A 22,550-nucleotide genomic window follows, 5' to 3' on the forward strand; every position below is an offset into this window, starting at 1 on the left:
GAATTCAACTAACATGCATACAAGCAATCTCAAAGAATGAGCATACAAAATGTGTCAAAACTGTAAATGTATGTTTATTATAACAAGGTATTCAGTGGAAATGAACAAACAAAAACAAACCAACTTTTGGAAGACCAGAGAAGAGGTTGACACACTGCCCCGAATGCTACACACTGCTTATTGAAAAAAAGATGTACGGTCAATGGGATTGTGAGTGAAAAAAAAAAGTTGCGGCACAATGCTACATCGTAGAATAAAATCGAATCTCTTTAGAGAGTAGGGTAAAGTAATTAAAATGTAGCTCATTGTGGCACAGACTTTAAAAAGTACAGTCCTTATTTTAAATTAGAAATGATGTAACTGAAATAGCTGAACTGAACACTATCTGTAACGTATCACTGGGTGTGGTGGTCTGTGCTGCCTACATGACCGAGTGCTATGGCATAGGAGAGGGATTCTGGTACTCTGCTCTCAACTCCATAAAACACCTATCACAATAACCGCTTTAACAACTTGCGAAACACGCCCACACACTTTCTCACACACACACACACACACACACACACACACACACACCTTCAGTCATAAGTATGCTTTAGAGCAAGATTGCATGCACCTACTCCCACATTCATATAAAAGTCCATAAAAGGATTTTTAAAGAAACAAAGGGCGGAGCCCCATACACACTGATCTCAATTTTGTGTGAGAATTACTGTGTGAAAAAACAAAAAAAAAGAAAAAAATCAGCAATGCTGCACTGTATTACATAGGCACACTCCCACACATTCTGCTCACAGCAGGTTATACACACTGACTGTCATAACTCAGGACCTGTCACAATCACAGCAAACGAATGTCCTTAAACACTGATCTTTCATTTATGGCAAACTCTGTATCTTAACCTCCACGTGAAAAAAAAGAGAAGAAAAAAAATCTGAAAACAAAACCATCTTGCATAAACAAAATATAGGCCTATATAAAACCACTATTTTAAATAGTGGTGGAAAAAGAAAAAACAATCAAATCTGAAGAAAAAACTTTTTTTTATAAAACTGACCACCTTTCAGAAATCTTAAAAAACAAAAGGTTATGGTTCTTAAGTAAGCTATGAAAAATGTTTCCCTAAATCCTTGTTATCCTACCTTGTTTATCCATAAAACAACTGTGAAACAATGTCATTATCTGAACTGTGAGTGAATTATAAGGAATAAGGGGTCTTCAAAAAACACTTTTCTTGCTCAATAACACCATTCTATTACACCACAAAACACTCCAAATGAATATCATCCCGAAACCCATGCCATACACAGTAATAAACAAATGTGTGGTTTTTAGCCAGAGGGACAGCAGCAACCACTCTTCTGGTCTGTTGAAATTTTTCTTCCACACAGTTCGTTTTTTTTTTTCTTTTTATTCTTAGTCTTTATTTGGTCATTAGTTCCCCGAGCTGATAATACTTTGTACCATCATGTAAAAAGATGGAAGAGATATTTTATCCACTGCCTGTACATCTGTTATCTTTTTCTTGAAGATGACACAATTATCATATGGTGTGCGAACAAAAAGTCAAGCTACACACAAAGAGATAAGATTACAGTGTACATGGATAAGAGGAAAGAGAAACTGGCATGGTCAGAATACCAGCAGCTCCACTATAAGGGAAGAACTTTCATCTTAAAAAAAAAAAAAAAAAAGAATAATAATAATAAAAATGTGAAGAAACCTTTGGATGCCAAAAGCCTCCAACACATCCACTAAGCAAAAAGGTGATCGTGATGGAAGCCTATGAGCATTGCTCTGAAAATGTCCTAACAGAGACCGCACTGTCTGTACTTTCTATCCACAAATGGCTATTTCAGCTAAAAATCACCAGTATTTTGAAGTGGCATCTAAAACCGTCACAGTAAATTGTTCTCTCCCTTTAAGATGATAGCTGCTGGTATCTGATTACACATAGAAAAAAAGGATTGCACAAGGAAAGAGCTCCTATCCTGAGGTGTAGATGAGATCTTCCCAATATGGGAGAAGAGGAGGTTATTTGGATTATCTAGGTTGACCTTTATAGGACCCCTTAGGACTCCAATTTACTGTCCTCCTCTGCATGTTTCTGCATGTGAGCTTGCACAGCCTATAAAGATGAGAAAAGCACAGTGTTAAAAGGTAATGCAGGATGTTTTAGAAATGTTCATCATACAGTGAGGGGAAATACATATTCAGAGACATTTGATTTTGCCATCTAATCATCTACCTTATAATATACCTGCACATATATTCACTTTAAATTTACACTTTAAAGAGTGTGGCAGATATATCACACTCAATCTGAATATTTTTGATACCTAAGGAAAATAATATAACATAATAATAAAACCTACAAATATGAGGAGTTGATATATTGTTTGAAATCAAGTTGAAAATTTGCATTTGCACACATTTCTTTATCAAGCGAAGGTAGCAGTTTACACAGATATGGTTTACTAAATGACTCGGCTGAATTCGGTTTCTTTAAAAATTTCTGTTCCAGTTTTTAATTGTCCAGGCTTCATTGCTTCTGCCAGTAGAGGTCACCATTATCTTGTATTTATAATAATTCCTCATACATATTTTTATATAAAATGGTTTCACAAGGCCAACACTTTTAAAATATCTAGGGGTGCTTTATCTATACTAGTAAGAAATGTCACATGCATGTGATGCTCTTTATTCTGTTTAATTACATTTGGTAGAGTCACATATAACAAAACCTGGAGTATTTACTTTCTCAATTATTCTTTTATTCAGACATGGCACAACACACCAAAAAACAACCCCATTGAAATACATTTTAATCTTGATTAGAAATAAACTTGGTCAAGAGTTGTGCAGTAACCTGTTTGAAGCCGTTGCGGGAGTTGAAGAAGGAGTCACAGTTCCTCCAGCGGCACTTCAGTGTCTGCTGACTGTGGCTGGTGTGATCATTCAACAGGTGCTGCTGCAGGTGCTCCATTACACCAAAAACCAGTGAGCATCCATGCCACTATAGTAAAATGCAACAGCACACATCAGAACTGCACCATTATTGCACATTAAAAAGGCTAGACATCAGATGAACAGCAGCATGTAGCACCACCATAACACTACACTGCAATATCAGGAGTGAACTCAACGAACACCGCATGCAATCTCTTACCCAGCAGCGGTAGTTCTGCATCAGGTTTAGCCGGACAGCCTGTACACTCCCATTATAACAACCTGTGTAGATCTAATACAACAGGAAAAAACAAAAAAAACAACAGAATTCCAGAAAATCATCAAAAGCTCAACAGGCATCACTGAATAAATTGTGTAGAAGAAAACTAACAAGATTTGTGTATGATAATCTGTTGTACTAACCATACTTTTATGAATGATCATACACATCACCATGTCTGAATGTCCTCCATAGACCTGTAACCTGTCGTGAGACTGACAGCCACACAAACAATGTAAAAACATCAAAATTCACAAATCCACCCAATCAAAATCATACACTTTAAACACAGCAGACTGTACGATTGTTACCTGTAGCTCATACACACGGACCAGCTTGTCCAAACATGCGGTGACCATCACTTTCCCCAGTATGGCCACTACAGTGACAGCGTGACTATGGCCCTTATAGATCCTCACAAGCTCCCCTGTCTACAAGCACAAACACTACTGTAATTAAAGCTTTCCAACAAATTGATGAATGCAATTGGTAAAAACGTCTGTTAAACTCACGTGTATATTGTGTGCATGCACAGACTGGTCACTGGATCCACTGAAGACTAGATCATTCACCACCTCCGGAAGAAATACAGAGAAGAGGAAAAAAAGAAAGAAGCTTTTACTCGTCACATGTACGCTACAGCACAATCAAATCCTTTCTTCACATATCACAGCTTGTTAGGAAGCTTTGGTCAGAGAGCAGATACAGCCATCAGACAAAGTGGATAAGGAGTGCCTTGCTCAAGGGTCCAGCAGTGGCAGTACTGGGGTTTGAACTCCTGACCTTTTGACAAGCAACCCAAAGCCTTAGGCCTTTAAACTTGGCAATAGGCACACTGTCAAATATGAGAGATATGATATATTATGAATATATCAAATGAACTCTGCATTACTGCCCTAGCAACAATAAGGATTCAGGGGGAAAGTGTACACGACTCAATAACTAGATAAGAAAAGAGCTAAGTACAGAAGCTGGATACACAAGCACTGCAAAACTAAACGAAATGAATTAACATGGAATACAGTGTCGCAATAAAGAAATGCTAAAACACACCTTCATACAGAGGACTGTTTTAGTGTGCCCCTCCAGGGTACGCAGCAGCAGGCCACTTTTGGAGTCTCTTACACTGATGGTGGCGTCATAAGAGCCAACGAGTAACACGCGCCGTGCTCCCTCCTGTGCCGTAGCCAAGCAGCTCACCGCCCGTGGCCCGTGGCACTCAAACACATCTAGCTGCTTATTATTCTGGAATGAAAGTAATCAAACAAAACAGACTAACAGTCAGACAAAGGTGGCTCAAAACACAGAGCAGACCACGCAATGTACCCACAGGAACACAAAATCAATAAACACTACACATTTGGTTGTTACATAGTAAAGGAAATCCATATACAGTAACATTTACAAAAAATTTAAAGCTAAAGCATGTGTAGGTTAATGCTGTCCTGAGTAGGGAACAGGAAGGAGGTTTACCTTGAGGCTAAAGGTGACCACTGAGCCATTGGCCAGTCCAGCATAAAGCACTTTCCAACGGTTATGGAGACAAAGCACACGGTGAGGGAGGTTAAGCTGCTGCATACACTCTCGGGTCTAAAAGAAACATCAACAATGCAGACTTTGGTCTGAAATTGATCATGACTGAGCATTGGCTACATGTTGGCAAACATGAAAAACAAGTGTTTAAAACATACACTCACAGAACATCTTATTTGGAAAACTATTATTTAATTAATAATAGGTATGTAGGCCTTCCTTTGCTCTCAAAACAGTGTTGGCAAATTCAACTGAACACTGAACTCACGGTCATCTTCATAAAACCATGTTTGCTCTGTGTATTATTACGCAGGAAGTAGTCACTAAATGGCGCAAGAACACCCAAACCAGAATGTCTGGCACCAACGATCATGCCACAGTAACTGAGATCATATTTTTCCTCCATTCTGATGGCTGATGTAAACATTACCTGAAGCTGCTGGTACTGTAAGGGCCATATATAGATGACCAAAATATATTTTTCTTATTAGCTTCATACATATATTAGAATGTGGAGAGTTATACAGCATATATTTTACAAAATCCTTTCTTTATGGATTTGTTTTGTTGTTGCTTAGTAAACAATGCCTAATGAAACTTGGAAATGGGTAATGTAAAAAAAAAAAAAAAAAAAAAAAAATTTTACTGACCAAATAAAAAATAATAAAATAAAAAACCAAGTGTTTTGTGCTTACTTGGAAAAAAACGTAACAAAAGTAACTGAAGTGAATTTCCACTTTCACATTTTAAAAAACAAATAAAACTATAGATATTAAACCGCAATAAAGGCACAGTAAAAGACCATTTGAAAGCTGTAAAATTAAAAGCACGAACTGTGAACATTACCAGCAAATGAGGGTCAATAATAATTGCAGGACTGGTGGAGCAGTGGTACAAACACCCACCTTGATGTTATAGCAGCGAATGGTTTGGTCGCTAGATCCAGAATAGAGTCGTAGTGGCAAACCAGGTCCAGATGACACGACCAGACAGTTCACCTTACTGCTGTGTCCATCATACACTGCCACACATTTACGACTCTATAATAAAGCAAGAGAACACAGTAATGATCTAATCTATACAATTAATATATTCACTTGATTTACAGAACCTCATATTGTGAGTTAAGACCTAAAGACATTCTCAGTGTGTATAGATTCTGTGAGGGGTTGTTTTGTGGGTTCACCATCAAGTTGAAGGATCGTATAGTGCGGTCTCCTGAGCAAGTATACAGCAGGCCATTATGAACCAGCATTCCGTTTACTGCCTCCTGATGGCCTTCAAATGAGCCCTCAGTCGGCATCACCTCTTCACATGCATCTGACGATGCTTCTAGTAAAGTACACATAAATAGCATGAGTCAGTGAACATGTTCTCTCTTAAAAAAAAAAAAAAAAAGACAAAAATTTGCAACACTCACACAAACCTTTCATCTGCGCTGACGACTTAACTAATGAGTGTAACTTTAACTGCTTATATGATTTTTGTCTACAAATAAAAAATATGTCACTGAAAATCTCAACAGCACATGTACTGCAATGTGACCTGCAGTTCATCATGGGCTGTTATCACAACAGTTGCTCTCAGAAACAAGTCAGGGGGCCTCAAACTGACCCAGGCGCCAAAAATACCTTGCCCTTAAAAAGTAATTTGGGGAGTTGATGATATTTTCGGCATTATCATTCTAATTTCGGTTGTGTGGACTTCACTGACCTTCCATGGTTGCCCTGTGGACTGGTTCGTTTTATCCTAAAACCATTTTCTATACGCTTAATGTTTCCTCCAGACTATGTTGTTTTTTAAATATACCATCCCATTAAAAAGATCACAACTATTTCAAACGTATGCTTTCCTAATTTAAACAATGTAGTTTATGAGTTACAGTTCAGTTCATATCAACCTGTAAACTTCAAATACTTACCAGAAGATGCTTTGGACTCCTTCATAACTGTCAGAGTCACATTTTTTGAACTGCAAACACAAAAAAGGAAATCGGATATTATAAAATTATATTTCAAAACCCTGTGAAGGACCTGTCTGATAATTCATGACAAAAAAACATTAACCTATAATACTTAGAACTACAGCTATGAATGGTCAGTTTTCATTCAAATTTACCTTCCACAGCTTGTGATGACACTCGTGGTGTCAATTTCACTGGTGGAGGTAACTTCATTGCATGCAAGGTTCTGGCTTTGTGTCACCTCAGTAACAGACTCTTTGGAGACTCGAGAAAGGCTGCTTTCTTTCTCTTCGGCATCAGAGGAGTCCAAATTAACCACTAATGTAGGTAAAGATGGTGGGAGCTCCACTATCTCCAGCTCTGAGGATTCAGTGTCCTGAGGTTTCTTTCTAACAGAGCCTGAGTTGGTCCCTTTGTCTCTTGAGGATCTGGTGAAGCTGTTAGCTCCATGGCCTCCTCTTTTTCTATTGCAGCAGCAGGGGGAGAGGAACAGGAGCCACTAGTGCGTCTACGATGTCGCAGCTTGCGAACAGGCCGGGTCGGTTGGCTTGCATCTAGCTCAGAGTCACTGATCTCAGGCTGCTTGCTTCCCTGGGCATTCCTTAGGACCCTCTTCTTTTTCAGCTTTCTTACACGTTTTCCAGCCTTAGCTTCTGGGCTGTTGCGTGGTGGAGAGACTTTGAGAGAGACTTGGTTAAGTGATGGGTTAACGGAGTTCGGGGAGGGTTGAGGGTCTAAAGTATACTCCTGAGAGGCATGATGAGCTTGGGGAACAGGAGACAGCTGTAAATTATGATCCTCCGCACATTTCTTATTCTCCTGACACAGTTTTACATTAAGGTTGCACTGTAAATTGGCATCTGTGGCAAACAGAAAGCGAGAATATTAGGCAAGTACTGGAAAGCAAAAGTAAGCATTATCTGCAAGAACAAAATATTTTCTGATTTTGAGAGCATGAAACGCTACCGAAACCGTTGAACTCAACACCAGTCTCAGTGGAGACAGCAGCTGATTGTTCTGGTGTGGTACTGTGAGGGCCAGAAAGTGGGTTGTCTGTAGGCTCTTGTGCCGGTGTGACGGTCACAGGCGACAAACGCTCCTGTTTGATTGCAAAACGAGGCGGGCTACAGGCAGGTGATGGTGAGAGAATGGAGGGAGCCATAGGTGGATTAGTGGGCTTATCAATATGTTCAGGCAGGGCCAAAGAGGGCAATGGAAGAATTGGTGCCGGGGTCAGGTTCTCATCAGTGTAATTTGTTCTTAGTGAAGAATCAGAAACTCCTAAAGAATAAAACAGGGAAAAAAAATTCTAAGCACATTTTTCATATATACATTTTTTTTTTTTTTACAATTCCAACTCTTGTTCCAATGTATGTACCTTGTAAGCCTTGTAAAATTTCTATACGTTTGGTCCTCAGCGTACTCATTTCTGTGGTTACCTAGGGAGCAATTACATGATCATAAATTTAAATCTAAATATCAAAATTAGATTTTTTAAATTTCCACATTTGTAACAGATCCAACCTGCTGTTTGAGCATCAGCAGACGCTGCACTTCCATGTAGGCAGACTGCAGGGCTGACCGAGCCTGGATCAAACTATTATCCACTGACTGCAGAGAGCTGTTCAGTTCCTCCTCTCGCAAAGAAACAGCCAATAACTCATCCAACTGAGAGCATTCTACACAGCAAAATGTAGGACAACACATTATAACATGATACAGAATACACTTTTTTTTTATGTTTTACCTAAAATAATCCCACACTTGCCTTTCTTAGGCTTGATTTTTATCCTCTTATTTTTCCTCTCTGAATTATGAATTTCTGGAGATGCCACATCCTGGGGAGAAAAAAAACAATCATCATATAACACTCACATTTACACATTTGGACAACTTGAATTTATGCTTTTACTGTTTGTTAAAGGTGCAGTGAGGTACAACAATTATAGAATGTCAGTCTTAATGCATAACTTACCCCCACAGCTCTGCGTTTCTTCCCACCATTCAGCTCAGTACTTGACATGCAACTTTCCCCATCCACAGCCTCCAGGTCCTGGACAGGCTTTTGTACTTCCATTTCCTTCATGTGTTCTCTGGCCTGGGCTATGGCCTTACTATCCCTTTGATCAGCACAATCCTCCTCCATGGGTGAGTGAACAGCCTGAACGGCACTGTCTGCTAAGTTCATGTCAGAAGCCGGATCTGCAGCTCTGAGGAATGAACTGGAGGCTGTGGTGCCATGGGTGACCACACTGCTTTCTGACATGCTGCGTTTGCGTGGAAATGCAGATCCTGGGCTGCCATCGGCTACAGAGTCCCAATGGAAGCCTTCATAGAGAGGAACATCATCATCTTCCATGTGGCCTGCACCCTCAGGCTCATTGGGCACCATCTCTATTCCAAACCTGACCAAAAAACATGTGGTAAGAATGTGTTTTTGTGGAATTGTTGATATTTGTACTCAAAACAATATAAGGCAAACAAAAGCAAGAACATTTTACCTTGGCAAACCCTTGCCCTGCTCCTGTTTTTTGCGATGGACCTCTTGATATACCTGGTCCCAATTCACATTTCTTCTTGAGGCAGAGGAGCTAATGAGCTGACGTAGGGTGGGTTTAAGTCCAATGTCCTTCTCAGTCTCACGTGTGCCACTTACATTTCTGAAACGGCGTGCAATGTTGAGGTTGGGCTCATGGGCTACTCCTTTGACTTTACTGCTAATATGGCGGTTCAGGTCCCGCTTGAAACTAGCAGGAAGGGCCAGCTTTTTCAAGGATGGCACTGAGCAACCAGTTGTGGTAAAGGAGTGGCTGGTGCGACTGCCCTCGCTGTCAGACATAATGCCTTCATCCATAGCTTGTATTTCCTGATCTCTGACGAGATCTTCCCTTTCTGCACATTCTTCCTCATCTTCCCGGTCCATGGTGGAAGTGCTGACCTGCAGCGATTGCAGAGACAGCAGATTGTTGTCTTTTGTTGAGCAGCCTGATTGCACAACAGTTTCAGTTTTTTCAAGGGACTGCCATTCTTCGCTTCTTCCATTGTTCTCCTCTTCTTTCCTTCGGTCGTGGTTCTCATCTGATTTCCTCTTATTGTTACAGTGTTCTTTAGCCCTGCTCAGCTTTGAACCTCCTATCAACTTGTCCTCTTGGATATGCAGCTGACCTCTGAGGTCATCCTCTGTGGCAGGGTTTTTTACTGAGATTTGCTTACACAAAAGGTTCTCCTTTGCCTTGCACAGCATTTCAGAAATCAGATCTTCTTGCTCTTGATCGATGGAAACACTTAGAGCGGACTTGGAACGTGCATGAGAAAGCTTTGAAGCTTTAGAGTTAACAGAATCTTGACTTGATGTTCGACTGAGATTAGTCACTGAATCAGTGTTAGCAGTGGCCTTTTTTTCACACTGCTTGGTGGATCTCTCAATCCTCTGATTAAGAAAAGGCAATGTAGAAGAGGGTGAAGATGTACGTCTCTGCATTTTTCCACTGTTTTTAATTTTCTTATTAGGACAGGTGCTTTGCTTACTGTGATCTTTCTCATATTCTTGCTTGGCCTTAGAGGATTCAAGGAGGCTGCTTTCAAGGTCTGTTTGTGACTGCCCCACCAAGCTTTGAGTGCTGGCATTTAATCTTCTTTTGTTACTATGTTCAGAGGAGTCAGAATTCACCTTATCTGATCCAGGCTGCATATCACTTTGAGCTGAAGGCTCTCCAAGCAAACCTGGAGGATATGGTGCCCAACGGTGGGCCTTGTCTGGCCTTCCCTTGCCCTTTCCAGGATCATTTTCTCCAGCACCATCCTGTCTTTTGTTGCACTTCTTCTGGGCTTCTGTACTATGATGTGGTTTCTGGTTGTGATGTGTCCTAGATGGTGCAGTGCAATGATTACCTTTGAAGGGTTGCCAATGCAAGTCGTTTTGTCTTTCAAAGTTACCTCTATTGCCTTCTCTGTTAGACCAGGGTAACTGGTTTCTCTGTTGTGGGAAGCAATTTACATAGGTGCCTGGTCCAGCCCCCCAATAGTTTCCCCTGCTATGCAAGCTACCACCTCGTCCATCTAAGGATTGCCATCTCTGCAAGTCAGGTGGCCCTTCAGCATGCCAAGTGGCACTCCTAATCTGCCGTTTGTTCCAGTTGTCACGATCAAACTCTGGGCCCCTACGTGGTTCTTGCAAGTTGGCATTTAACCCAATTCTGGATGACAAGGAAAAGTTGGAAAATCGAGGGCCCCAAGAACCACCTTGCTGTTGGTGCCATTTTCTGGGATCATGCCACTGGTCCTTCATATCTTTCCACTTTCTCATGGTCGCCTGTTCCTCTCTAGCCCTCTTCAAAGCAGCTTCCTCTTGTCTGAAGGGAAGCCAACGTAAATAATAAATCAGACAAGTAAAAACGTGAATTTCTATGTTCCACAGATAAAATTTTGAATGACAACTAGTCAAATATAAAGAAAAGAAAAATTGCCCTTACTTAAGTTAGAACCTATGATTTTACATGTGACAAGACATTGGACGCAAGCCAAGTCACTTGACTAACACACCTCTTGTGCCACTACCCATAGTAACACTACAACAAATACTAAACACTAGCTTTATTAACTCGTGTTCATTTTTAATACAACAATTAAATAAAAGCAGAAATTTGAATGCTGCTTACTAAAGTACTATGAAGAGTTAAAGTGAGTGAGAGTAGCACTGATTTATGCTTGCAGATACATGACACCAGCCTGTAGTTCAGTTGAAAATAGAGCTAAACGTATGCTGGATATGACGATGGCTTTAAAACTCATGGGTAAAACTGGGTGAATTTTGCTTAAGTTAATTAGGACTACTGATCATGTCAAAATATTTTAATACATAACCTACAATACCCCAAAACACTTGAGTTAATGGAATGCGTCAAAAAAAGGCCACAAATATTTACTGTGCACAACACCCTTGCAGCACAACAGTCCTACATGATTAATTAAGTCAGTCTATCCAGTTATAAATAAACAACTTTACCTGATGAATTCTTTTCGTTTTTCGATGAGCTCTACCATCTCTTTGTCAAAGTAGTCCTCGTCCTGGTCCGTTTTCGATATCTGGTGGTCATGGGCTTCAACACGTTGCTTGTGCTTGGAGCTGGAGATGTGATCTGCATACTCCGTCAGGCTTACAACAGTTACTCCACATGCCCGGCACTCATGCCCGCAGTCCCTGGGAAGGAGAGGGGACAGTGGCCGATAAATGATGCCCTCAGGCATGGCGAACTGCTTGCAAAAGTGGATGACAGGTGGCTCGAGGATAACTTAGGCCTTGACTTTTGTTCCACACAAATCTTGGGGGGGGAAAGCATACCCTTATGCTTCTAAGGAAACGGAGAGAATTTTTTTCAACTCAAAAAGAATAAAACAAAAAATAAAGAGAAAAAATATTCAATGGAAAAAAAAACAACAATCACTTTAAATGATCAGGAGGCAAACTGACTTATTCTCGTGTAATGTAAAAACATAAAGAAAAACAGCTGGATCTTCCTGATCTTGTAGAGGGTTTTCAAAGCCTTCATTTCATGCTTGCAGCATGGATTGGGAAAGTGCCTCTGGCCTACGGCATGATGTTTTCGCCACCAGAAATAGAGCCTGGAGCTGTCGAGAGGCCAGCACCCTCTCTGTTGCAGCCGAGCCCTCGCACGCTGCCACGATGGTGTCTGCTGCGCTCTGCAGTGAATGCCTTACAAACAGTCCACTTTAGCTACTGCACTCCCCCTCCCTTCCTCCCTCCCTGTAAGCATCAGGGTGGGTCTCTCCAGCATTTGCTGTAATATGAGCAGCAGGCAGCTGCCTAGCAAACCCCCATTCTCCACCAGAGCTCCACTCCCAAATGCCAGGCTTATGAGCTATAAAGAGTTGCCTTACAGGCAACTGACAAATCCATACCAAAAACTGGGTCATGGCAGAGTGGTATTAAAAATAGTACTAAATTAGTACTAAATCAGTACTAAACTCTAATTAGTAAGCACAGTTCTAAGATGGTGCAACTTTTTAATACATTTATTTCCAAATTATCTTTTAACCCTTTGCGCTTTAAGTTTAACTTCATATATGCAGATACGAATTAAATTTTTTCCCAAATATAATGTGCAAATCTATAAAGACAGAATACAAAAAGTGATATTTGTGCACCAGTGTTATGTTCTCAAGGTTACTTGGTTTTCCTCTGTACCAGTCTCACTTTTCACATTCCAGCGGCCTACATAACAGTCGCATGATAGAAACAGTTGCACTATGCTGGCCTTGAATGTTGATTCCTCAGTGCCCATATATACCTATTCTTGTCCTATGGCAGCCACTTTAGCTTGTCCTTTTGAAGAATAAATATGACATGTGCCTAACTACAGTTACCACCAACTACAACAAGTAAAATATCACATGCAAACCGTAACAAAACGGCAGAGTGCTAATAAAATTAACTGCCAGTGCCATCTGAGAAATATTGCCATTCATAATGTAAATAAAGAAATAAATTGCACATGCAATGTAATATTTTACTCTTAAAACTAAACAGAATGTTATGATTAATCATGTTTTATTATTTTATTTATTTTTTAATGCGTTTTCAAGCATACAGAGTGCTCCAGAATTATTGGCACCGTTGTTAAAGATGGCTTTAAAAATTGAGCATAATTGCACCGTAAACATATAAATCTAACTGGATTATCTGTCACAACGATTGGCCCCACTTAGATATTCTCATGAACAAAAATGATAGCTGAAGCATGTTTGTATGAAATGAAGCCAAATTTGTTCATTTGAGTATAGAATACGCAAATAAAATAACACAAAAGTTCATAAATCAAGCAGTGGGTATAAAATAGAGAGATGCCTGACAAGCTTATATAAACTTTTCATTTAGAATTAAGACAAGGATCCAAAACACACTCATATATATATATATATATATATATTTTTTTTTTAAATAGCTATCCATTTGCCAGTCTACTTAGGACTCTGGAGAGATCCTGTAATAAGGATAATTTCCTGCTCTCAATTCTCCAAAGAGATGAAAAATTATAGCAGAAGACTTTTATACTTGAGAATATTGACCATCAATCTACAATCCAATTAATGTGTTTTGCTTCTTGAACCTCTCAGCACTGTATTATTAGTGCTGTTATTTCTGCCTGGAGATGTTGCACAAATAAACTAAATACAAAGGTGGCAATGATTGTGATTATATAGTGTTCAAAATATAAACTTTTTTTTATAAGATATTTTTTAATATATATAAATTCCTTATATTTTTGCCGGCATGCGATAAAAGTTAATTAACCTTTTTTTTCCCAAAATCCGAACCTGCACTGTTTTAACGTTCTAATATAAATAAATATGTTTAAAGGCATAAATAATCAGATTGGAAACAGAAGGATTTTCTGATGTATCAATTTTGAATTGTTTCAACAGTGTCATCTGGCATTAATTAAATATCTATATATATTTAAATATAATATATATTTAAAAAAAATTATAATATTTGCATACAAACAACTCTTCTCGATAAAATGATTATATAAATATATTCGCTGTACAATAAACGCTGTACCTCTTTGGTAATTTTGTAAAAAAAAATATGATTAAATAAAAAAGGATCATCTGAGAAGAATATTTCACGGATTATCTGCGTGAGAATTTTGAGTCGCTGCACACGATGCACGCTTTAGTATAATAATTCATTGTAAAATTAACAGTACATTAACTTGAACGATGACGAAGTTCCTGGAGTTCACTATAAATGTAATCAAACCATACGAGGCAAAATACACAGCGTTATACATTATGGCAAAGTGGAAGAAGAATGAACAAAACTCATTACAGAGTGAGTGAAACTCATATGACAGACTATATGAATGCAGTCACTTACCGGCCTTTAAGATTCTCCAACTCCCGATGATGCAGCATACTTCTCATGTGCTCATTCATCTCCTTTTGGAGAAAACGAGAGACACCAGTAAATGGTTTAAACTCACTAAAATGGCAGCTTTTGCTGGTCTTGTCTAATCATGAGGTGATTTATTTGAAACCTTAATTTGAAAACTTGAAACAGTTGAAAAGGATAGAGGAAAAACTGGCTGATGATGTAGCTGAAGTAGTCTTAATAGAGTGTAAAGCTAATGCAATCACAAATCGCATGATTAGCTTTAATGGACGTTGACAATCTCTTAATGTCCCTGGAACTGTACTAGAAATTGATTAAGGCAATATTTCTAAAAGGCAATGTCTCAGTGATTTGACGGTTATTTCAATTTATCATAAATTATCATAGATGTAATCATTCAGAAGAACTTTCTACTGATTTGTAGTAACTCTTATTTCTAAGCAAATAAGTGGACCCAAAACATGCCTTTAGATTCAGACAGACAATTATAGCTGGTTCTTATTATTAACTTAGTCACAGGTAGGTTTTATGTACATAGATGGAAAAGAACATGTATAAAGAAGGAACCAGCTTCACCTGTTTGGAGTTGTAGACAATTTCACACAAAATGCAGGTTTGGGTTTTCCCCATGATGCTGGTGGTGATGCTGATCTATTTTAGCCCATAACAGATATGTGCTGCATATCTGGAAACAAGAAGTGGTTAACATGTAAAATTGCAAAAGCAAGCTGTGAAATTGTGAAATTAACTGCAGTTAATAATAACTCGTACTGCGTTTTAAATATTTGCATTTGTAATGATTAGAACACCAATCGTAGTTACGTAATGAACTGATGGAAGACTAACTCCTAGTAAACAAATTCAAGGAAAGGAGCCCTTCCTCGGTCTTGTGCTTGCACGGCAAATACTTTGACGTATTTATCTGCCTAATTATACATCAACACATGTAGAAGAACTCAGCTCAGACTTAGAATCGTAGCACCACGAAGCTGGAAAAGTTTCAAGAGGTCAGTGTCTCAAGCGCCACTGCCAGTATAAATGCCATGAGAGCGCATGCTGCTCCTGGGGCTAAATGCAGACCACTACTGTGTCTGGGCAAGTATGATGCCCCGGAGTGTGTGTTCTGAAAAACTCCTCAAACAGCAGGTCACACGGTGCCTGTTACAGCGTAAATACACCTAACCCTCAATGTACCAAATGACCTTTTGGCTGATTGCTAGTCTAGTCCTGCAGTATTTCTTTTTCCATCATACTTATAAAGGAAGAAACTGCTGGATGATACGGGATTTATCTTAAGTTTGTAATCTAGCGTACCAGTATCGATTTATTCATTGCTAGAGACTCAAAGCACTTTTATACATCGCTCTGGTCAAGGGCGTCCGCTAAATGCCACAAATGTTTATTCACGTACAGCACACATTGCATATGAACCTGTTCGAAAGCACTCTTGCCATGTGATTCTTAAAATAGCACATGACTAATCAACAGCGATGCTTGATTACTAAGACATCCGGTATCAGATCAATAACATCCATCATTCGATGCTCAGAGCTCTGATACAAGTAATTACACAAGAAAACATCATTTGCCGAAATTCAATTCAATTCATTTTTATTTGTATTGCGCTTTTATCAATGAACATTGTCTCAAAGCAGCTTTACACAGAAAATGTGGTGATTAAAAGTGAATATGTTCTTTATAAGTAAGTTTGCCCCTAATGAGCGAGTCGGTGGCGGCTGTGGCGAGGAAAAACTCCCCGAGATGGCATAAGGAAGAAACCTTAAGAGGAACCAGACTCAAGAGGGAACCCATCCTTATCTGGGTTGCACCGAATGTCCATTTATAGCAGATTTAAGATGTTGCGAGGTACAGTGATGATGATCAGAAGCAAAGATGATCACTATAGATCATTTCTTCCTTTCATCAAACCTTTCATTCCCTAGTTACATTAAATATTTTACAAAATGCTTTAATTGGTTTATTATTAGACTAACATTGGTTTAACACACACACACATCTATATCTATCTATCTATCTATCTAAATCTGTTTTACTCATGGGAATTAGTTTTATATCATGAAATTGAGACTTGTAAGGTAAACAAGCTCATCCATGCATCGCTACTGCAAGTTAATAAGAATAAACTGCACAATTGTAAAACGGCACTGTGGCACCTGGGCTTCTGAACTTCTGGGTTTTTCTGAATACAACCACTAACCGTAAGTCATTTGGGATATTTTTTGGAAAATACATTCAGTATTTACGCAGTGATTTTCAAAAGGTAAAAGGCAAACGCACTCAAGACTAAGAGCAGACTTCAGTGTAAACGTCTGGAATCTGATATGATTTTATTATAAAAGATTAAAAACTCAACCTGATAGAAGATAAATGTGCCTCCTAATGTAATATGTTTTACTGTTTGGAGATGAGATCCTCCTTAAACCTCCCTCTTCTTCTCCAACATGCCGTAAATGATATAAGGATCAAATCAAGATGCAGATGCACTGTTTTTTGTTGTTGTTGTTTTTTTTTTACTTTAGGCATTAAAGCTGCTACTATTCCACAGAGAAATGGGTGGAAAAAACAAACAAACAAGCAAGCAAGCAAACAAACAATAAATGACTGGGATGGGAAGTTCTAATAGTTTATTTATAATCGTTTTTAATCTTTTTTTTCTTTTATTGATGGAGCTCTGACCCACTGTACACCTACATGAACTTCTATAATGAGTTTTTTACACGCCCACTTATACACAATAATCCACCCTTCAGTCTCCACACTGCCTAGCTATACTAAAGCTAATGCTACGCGGAGGATATAAACACTCCACTTCGTTATTAATTATGTATATAAATAAATATAAAGATTTAAAAAGAAATGAGAAAACCAACCATAAGCACGCTATATCAAACTTGAAGAAACAATGACGATTTGGTGAAAAGAAAGCATGCTAACTCAACAGCTAGCTCTATTAGCAAACACTGCATCTCCCAGTCAACCGGAAACTGCACCCGGGATAAACACTTGCTAATTTTCCCATAACTACCCCTTAATTCAAGCGGAGTTTAGACGCCGTCTTTATACAGTGTTTCTCTTTTTATTATTATTAAAACTTTTCTTAGTCCATGACGAACATTCTCACCTACCCTGAGATGTGATTCGGTTTTGTTCTTAATGTCCACCAAATAGGGCTTTCAAAATAACAGTCTCTAAGTACTCAAAAAGACGCACAGGACAATGTCGGTTTCATGAAATCGGTTTAATGTCGTATGTGAACTCAAATCTGAATCAGATTATATCTTAAAACACATAAATCTTTATTCTTACTCAATGAAAGATTGTGTGCAAAGTATATATTGTAAATCAACATCGTGGTGATGAAACTGCATGGTCTAACATAAGGAGAAAGAAAACTAGTATACAGGGGGTGGGGGGTGGGTCACAATACGAAATGTCATAAATTGATGACATTTATGACAACTGTCATAAATGTCAGCCACACGTAGGTTTCAAACTGACAAAAGTGCAAAAGTAAAGACATAGTAACAAACTTCAAACTAAGGTTTTATATAAATTTTTCCATTTTGATTGTTTAAAATCAATTAGGTCTCTGAGCACATTTAAAATAAAATCATAAAAATAATGAGCAGTCAAATATGATAACACAAAGGCACACCCACACAACTGATTATTTGCTTTCAGAGATCAAGCCCTACATGCATGTAAGATTTGCTGCACAGACAACTGAAATAAGGCAACGTAGCATCTAGCATTAATGTTTTTGAGAAAAAGACTGGAGAAGAATTGTAGTAAAGATTTCTCGATATTGTCAAAGTCAGTTTGGTACTCTCTCATCCAGCTCTTGTGTGAAGAACATTCTAAATTAATGTTCAAAATGTCAGTAGTCATTGTAAAATTTCAAGTAATACATACTGATTCAATAATAATAAAAAAAAATAACAGTTCACTGTTATGTCGGAATTAGTTATAAATATAAAAGATTCTCTTTAAAATCCATTGGGTAAACATTAAAAGTGTTGTCAGTAAAAAGGGAATGTTGGACCATGCACTGTTAATTGTCAGTCAGCTGATTTGGTTCATTTCCCTGATTTTTGCTCTTAAGTGTCTTTTGCGGATTTTGATCGTCCACTTAATGCTTAACTTGGCAAAGTTAGCTGCTTTAAAAAGAGCCATCAAGACCCCACACAGAATTGCTATGGTGTTCCACGGGTTTGCTGTGACAATCTGATGACAAAAAGAAGATTAAGTTAATAAAAGTGACATTTTATACTTTTCCTTTTCAAAGAGGTGTGATTTAGTACGTTAGTTGTTCGAAATGACTTTTAGATAGAACCATTAGCATTATAATTTTTTCCGGTATGTTATAGAAAACACAAGTCTCCTACTTACATCTTTGACTTGTTGTATAAATGGATCTCGCCATTGAAACACAATGAAGAAAAGCTCATTAGTTTGCTCTGGGGGAGGCCTCCTGTCATTGTACTTCACCACACTAGACTGCAAAAATAATGTACAGATTATAGCACAATCTAACAACATTGTTAAAATTTGGGAAATATAATTATTAAAAAAAATCAAAGCACACCTCTTGCCTAAATTCAACAGATTCATTTCCCTTTCCAGATGTCCTAACCAAAGACATTTTGACCCATGTACGAAAGCCACCAGAGAAAGTCCACATCGAGTAGTTCTTTTCACAGTCCTGCATGAATTCAGCTTTATCTGAGCTGGTGACCAAAGAACAGGTGTATTACTTGTTACTATTATTTTACTATTTAAAACAGAATAAATCAGACAATGTTGGTGCACATTCCAGAAACTAATCTTTACCTCTGAACCATGTCACTGAACTGGGCAAACAGCATGTAACTGATGGCACTAAAGTCCTCTTCGGTTTCGTTCTGACTGAACTGTAGAAATATGAGCTCTCGGTTCCTGACATCTGTTGGACCTTCAACCACCATGGCTCGCTTATGTAGCACATCATTTATATTACATAACACGTTATTAATACAGTTTCCATGATGCTTTGCACACACCTAGGTCATTATGTATGTAAACAACCTGTTTCTGTTTCAAAAGCAGGCTTCAAAAACACTGGGCTGATCTTCCTATTAGGATTGTGGTACACAAATATGGTAAATGGTAGACAGAGCATTACATTAATGAGACTTTTCAGAAATTTATTTTTAAGCAGCTTTTTGAAAACAGGAGAGTGAATGAGGACATTGACTCTCCAGACCGGAACTTGAACAGAATCCTTCAAGGGGTAAAATCTTTAAACTAATAACCTGTTTGATCGAGAAGATAACAAAAAAAAAAAACCTTAATGGTTTTAGATTAAACCTTTTTCTCTAGATATTTGATGCAGTCTTGCAAGCAAATGCCAGGCATTTTGTTACAGAATACACATGCCAATTATACAGGATGAGACATGTTTAAAAGGCAGTTGCAAACCACTGCACAACACAACAAGCTAGTTATTCATTACAACAATAAGACCATCTACAAAGACTTCTTTTAAGACAATATTTCTGCACATAAAACTATACAGCTCAGAGATCTGTACATAACTTAAAAAAAAATTATATTAAAAAGACCTGCTGGTAAATCATATAAAGGAAAGCACAGAATAAACTTACTTTTGAATGGTTTGTGTATGGGTCAATATAAATAACTTCCTCTATTACACAGTCACTGTCCTCTGTCTGCCCTGCTAATAGACGAGGGGGAATGTGATCATGATAGTGGTGCCGACAGCTTAATAACCGAGCTTTCCCTGGGTACAGTGCAATTCCTGCAGATAAAAAAGAGCATGCATACACATTATTTAAGTTCATACCAAAGCTCTGTTGAATTCTCCAAACTTTGTTAAAGTGAACAATGAATCATGAACCCACCTGGGGAAGCAAACTCCTCAACCTCTTTGTAGGACACAGACATTACAGGATGATTAAGCTTCTCCAGAAAGTCAGAAATGGTTTGATAGGCCAGAAATACAGCCACTGTTGTTAGCATAAGGTAGATGAGAACGAGAATGACCGTGAAGACATTTTTCAAACAAGCTTTATTGAAGGCAGTAGGTTGTGGACTGCTGTCCATAACATCCACATCTGTAAGAAGACCAGACATCATTTTAGGGACAATTTCATACGCATGTTGCAAACACGGAAACAGCATAATCAAGATTTACAGTTGAATTAAGGTCAGATTTCATTAAAAAGAGCTACATCCACACCTGGCAAGACATTACACCCGGCTTCATCTTGGTCCTCGGCAACATCTCCATTGTGCTGATAAGCTGCAGATGCTCGTGCACAATCCTCGTCATTAAACTATAACATTTAGATTCGATTACCAATCAGTACAAGATCTTGGAATATACAGGACGCATATGTTATAAAATAGAAAGTATACCACCCTGCCATGTGTGTTCATCTCTGTATTAAAAGCTATTTATTCGCATGATATATTTCATAGCATGAATATTTGAATCTTATAACAACTATTTACCTTAATGCCAAATATACAATACTAAAAGACAAATGTATCTATCACACACTATGTATCTCCACGCTCAGAAAAAAAACGGTTGTACTTTTTCCCCCCTATAATACTTTTCTTAAACCATTGGTGGATATTCTTTCACCTGAAATGGGTGCATTCATTCTCATTAAAAGCTACTGTACTGATCTCTAAGGTGCTTAAAAGGTATGCTCCAGTATATACATTCACATTACAGAAGTTATGCAAAGTCAAAGCCAGCTGTAGTGTTAATGGTACCACCAGGTCAAGGAGAAGTACAGGTACTAAAAAGTACTAGTTATCTGAGGATGAAGCGACATTTAACCCCAACTGCACTGGATCAAGTGCACGCGCTATGATCTTAAGGGGATCAGCTGCTATCACATGACCACACAGAGAAGAGCAGAGCAGCAGCAGCGGTTAAATTCCCCATTAGATAATCCTGTGCTATAACATCCATCGCATGCGTGTTTTCTTTAATCAGGGTAACCGACTACAACACGTACATTCAGTCTGGTCGTATTTAATTCAAGTCTCGAAACTATTACATACCTCTTGGTAGCAGCAAGACGTCTCCTTCCGTTGCATTTTTTTTCGCCGATTGATTTCAATATTCCTGGCAACGTGTTTAACAGCGTCAGACTAATGTCCGAGCTGTCTCATAGATTCAGTAGGCATGTGGTAGGTGGACATGAGGACAGTGCTGAGGTGTCTCTCAGCTGGTCCACCGCCAGCACTGACATCACGGCGCCTGAGTATGAGAAACTCAGCAGCTACTAATTCAATGTTTAGAGTAAAACAGTGGTGGGACCGACAGTGTGTGTGTACTAGATTAGCATGCTATTTAATAGTGTGTTGTTGTTGTTGCTTTAATTATGTAGTACTGTCAGTATATTCTGTATATAACAAATCAAACAAGCACACCATCAGCCCGTGATAAGCACGTGAACGGGAAATAAAAGTACTAAACCCAAGTCTTCAGTCCAATCATTTTAAGAAATGGAAAAGAATAAACAGAACGCCTATTTACCTAAATACACCATATATTATTTATATATATGTGTGTATGTATAGAACCCTTGGATCCATTATATTCCCGAAAAAAAAAGAAACGACTTATTAAAAAGCCGCTCTGATCCGCATTTATGATGAGTGTGCGGGCCAGCAGACTTGTTAAAACGATCTCAGCTGTTTCCACTACAAAAGACAAAATCAAAATAGTGGTGATGACCACTAGTGTGCAGTAATCTGAGTTTAAATACTATTTTTTCTATCCAAAAAATAATGTACAAATATATAAGAATAACACGACTGTTTCAGCCGCAGCCCACATCCGGTCACGAGTTCCTGTTTCAAAACAAAAG

At 38.5% G+C, this 22,550-nt stretch overlaps 2 protein-coding genes across 3 annotated transcripts; both read right to left on the bottom strand.

Moving 5' to 3' along the window:
- Positions 1–50: 50 nt before the first annotated feature.
- On the bottom strand, positions 51–17,848 carry znf106a (zinc finger protein 106a). Its single transcript, XM_046855286.1, is given in 23 exon segments — positions 51–2,128; positions 2,870–3,016; positions 3,170–3,241; positions 3,373–3,444; positions 3,541–3,660; positions 3,742–3,804; positions 4,283–4,474; positions 4,703–4,819; positions 5,668–5,802; positions 5,949–6,094; positions 6,684–6,733; positions 6,881–7,116; positions 7,119–7,585; positions 7,692–8,006; positions 8,104–8,164; positions 8,250–8,404; positions 8,494–8,563; positions 8,701–9,130; positions 9,227–11,077; positions 11,731–11,925; positions 14,626–14,687; positions 15,217–15,325; positions 17,787–17,848. Coding segments are annotated over 22 exon segments (5,067 nt in total). The 5' UTR covers positions 15,271–15,325; positions 17,787–17,848; the 3' UTR covers positions 51–2,071.
- An 85-nt stretch (positions 17,849–17,933) lies between these two features.
- pacc1 (proton activated chloride channel 1) lies at positions 17,934–22,498 on the bottom strand. Of its 2 annotated transcripts, none has more exons than XM_046855277.1 (8): positions 21,739–22,498; positions 20,900–20,996; positions 20,562–20,774; positions 20,304–20,458; positions 19,492–19,631; positions 19,247–19,388; positions 19,051–19,158; positions 17,934–18,885 (listed from the first exon to the last, which is right to left on the bottom strand). In XM_046855277.1, exons 1-8 carry the CDS (start codon positions 21,772–21,774, stop codon positions 18,724–18,726), a joined length of 1,053 nt encoding a protein of 350 aa, XP_046711233.1. In that variant the 5' UTR covers positions 21,775–22,498; the 3' UTR covers positions 17,934–18,723. The 2 variants fall into 2 exon arrangements, with proteins under 2 accessions (XP_046711233.1, XP_046711234.1); XM_046855278.1 differs by lacking the exon at positions 21,739–22,498 and adding an exon at positions 21,311–21,696.
- Positions 22,499–22,550: the final 52 nt, after the last annotated feature.

Source organism: Silurus meridionalis, chromosome 8 (genome assembly GCF_014805685.1).
Source record: "Silurus meridionalis isolate SWU-2019-XX chromosome 8, ASM1480568v1, whole genome shotgun sequence".
Lineage (NCBI taxonomy): Eukaryota > Metazoa > Chordata > Actinopteri > Siluriformes > Siluridae > Silurus > Silurus meridionalis.

Coding starts and splice junctions, on each gene's coding strand:
- pacc1 (XM_046855277.1), bottom strand. CDS start 21,774: ATGCAACGGAAGGAGACGTCTTGCTGCTACCAAGAG. Junction 20,459..20,561: donor TGAGGAGTTTGCTTCCCCAG/GTGGGTTCATGA, acceptor TTTTATCTGCAG/GAATTGCACTGTACCCAGGG. Junction 19,632..20,303: donor CATACACAAACCATTCAAAA/GTAAGTTTATTC, acceptor GTGCTACATAAG/CGAGCCATGGTGGTTGAAGG.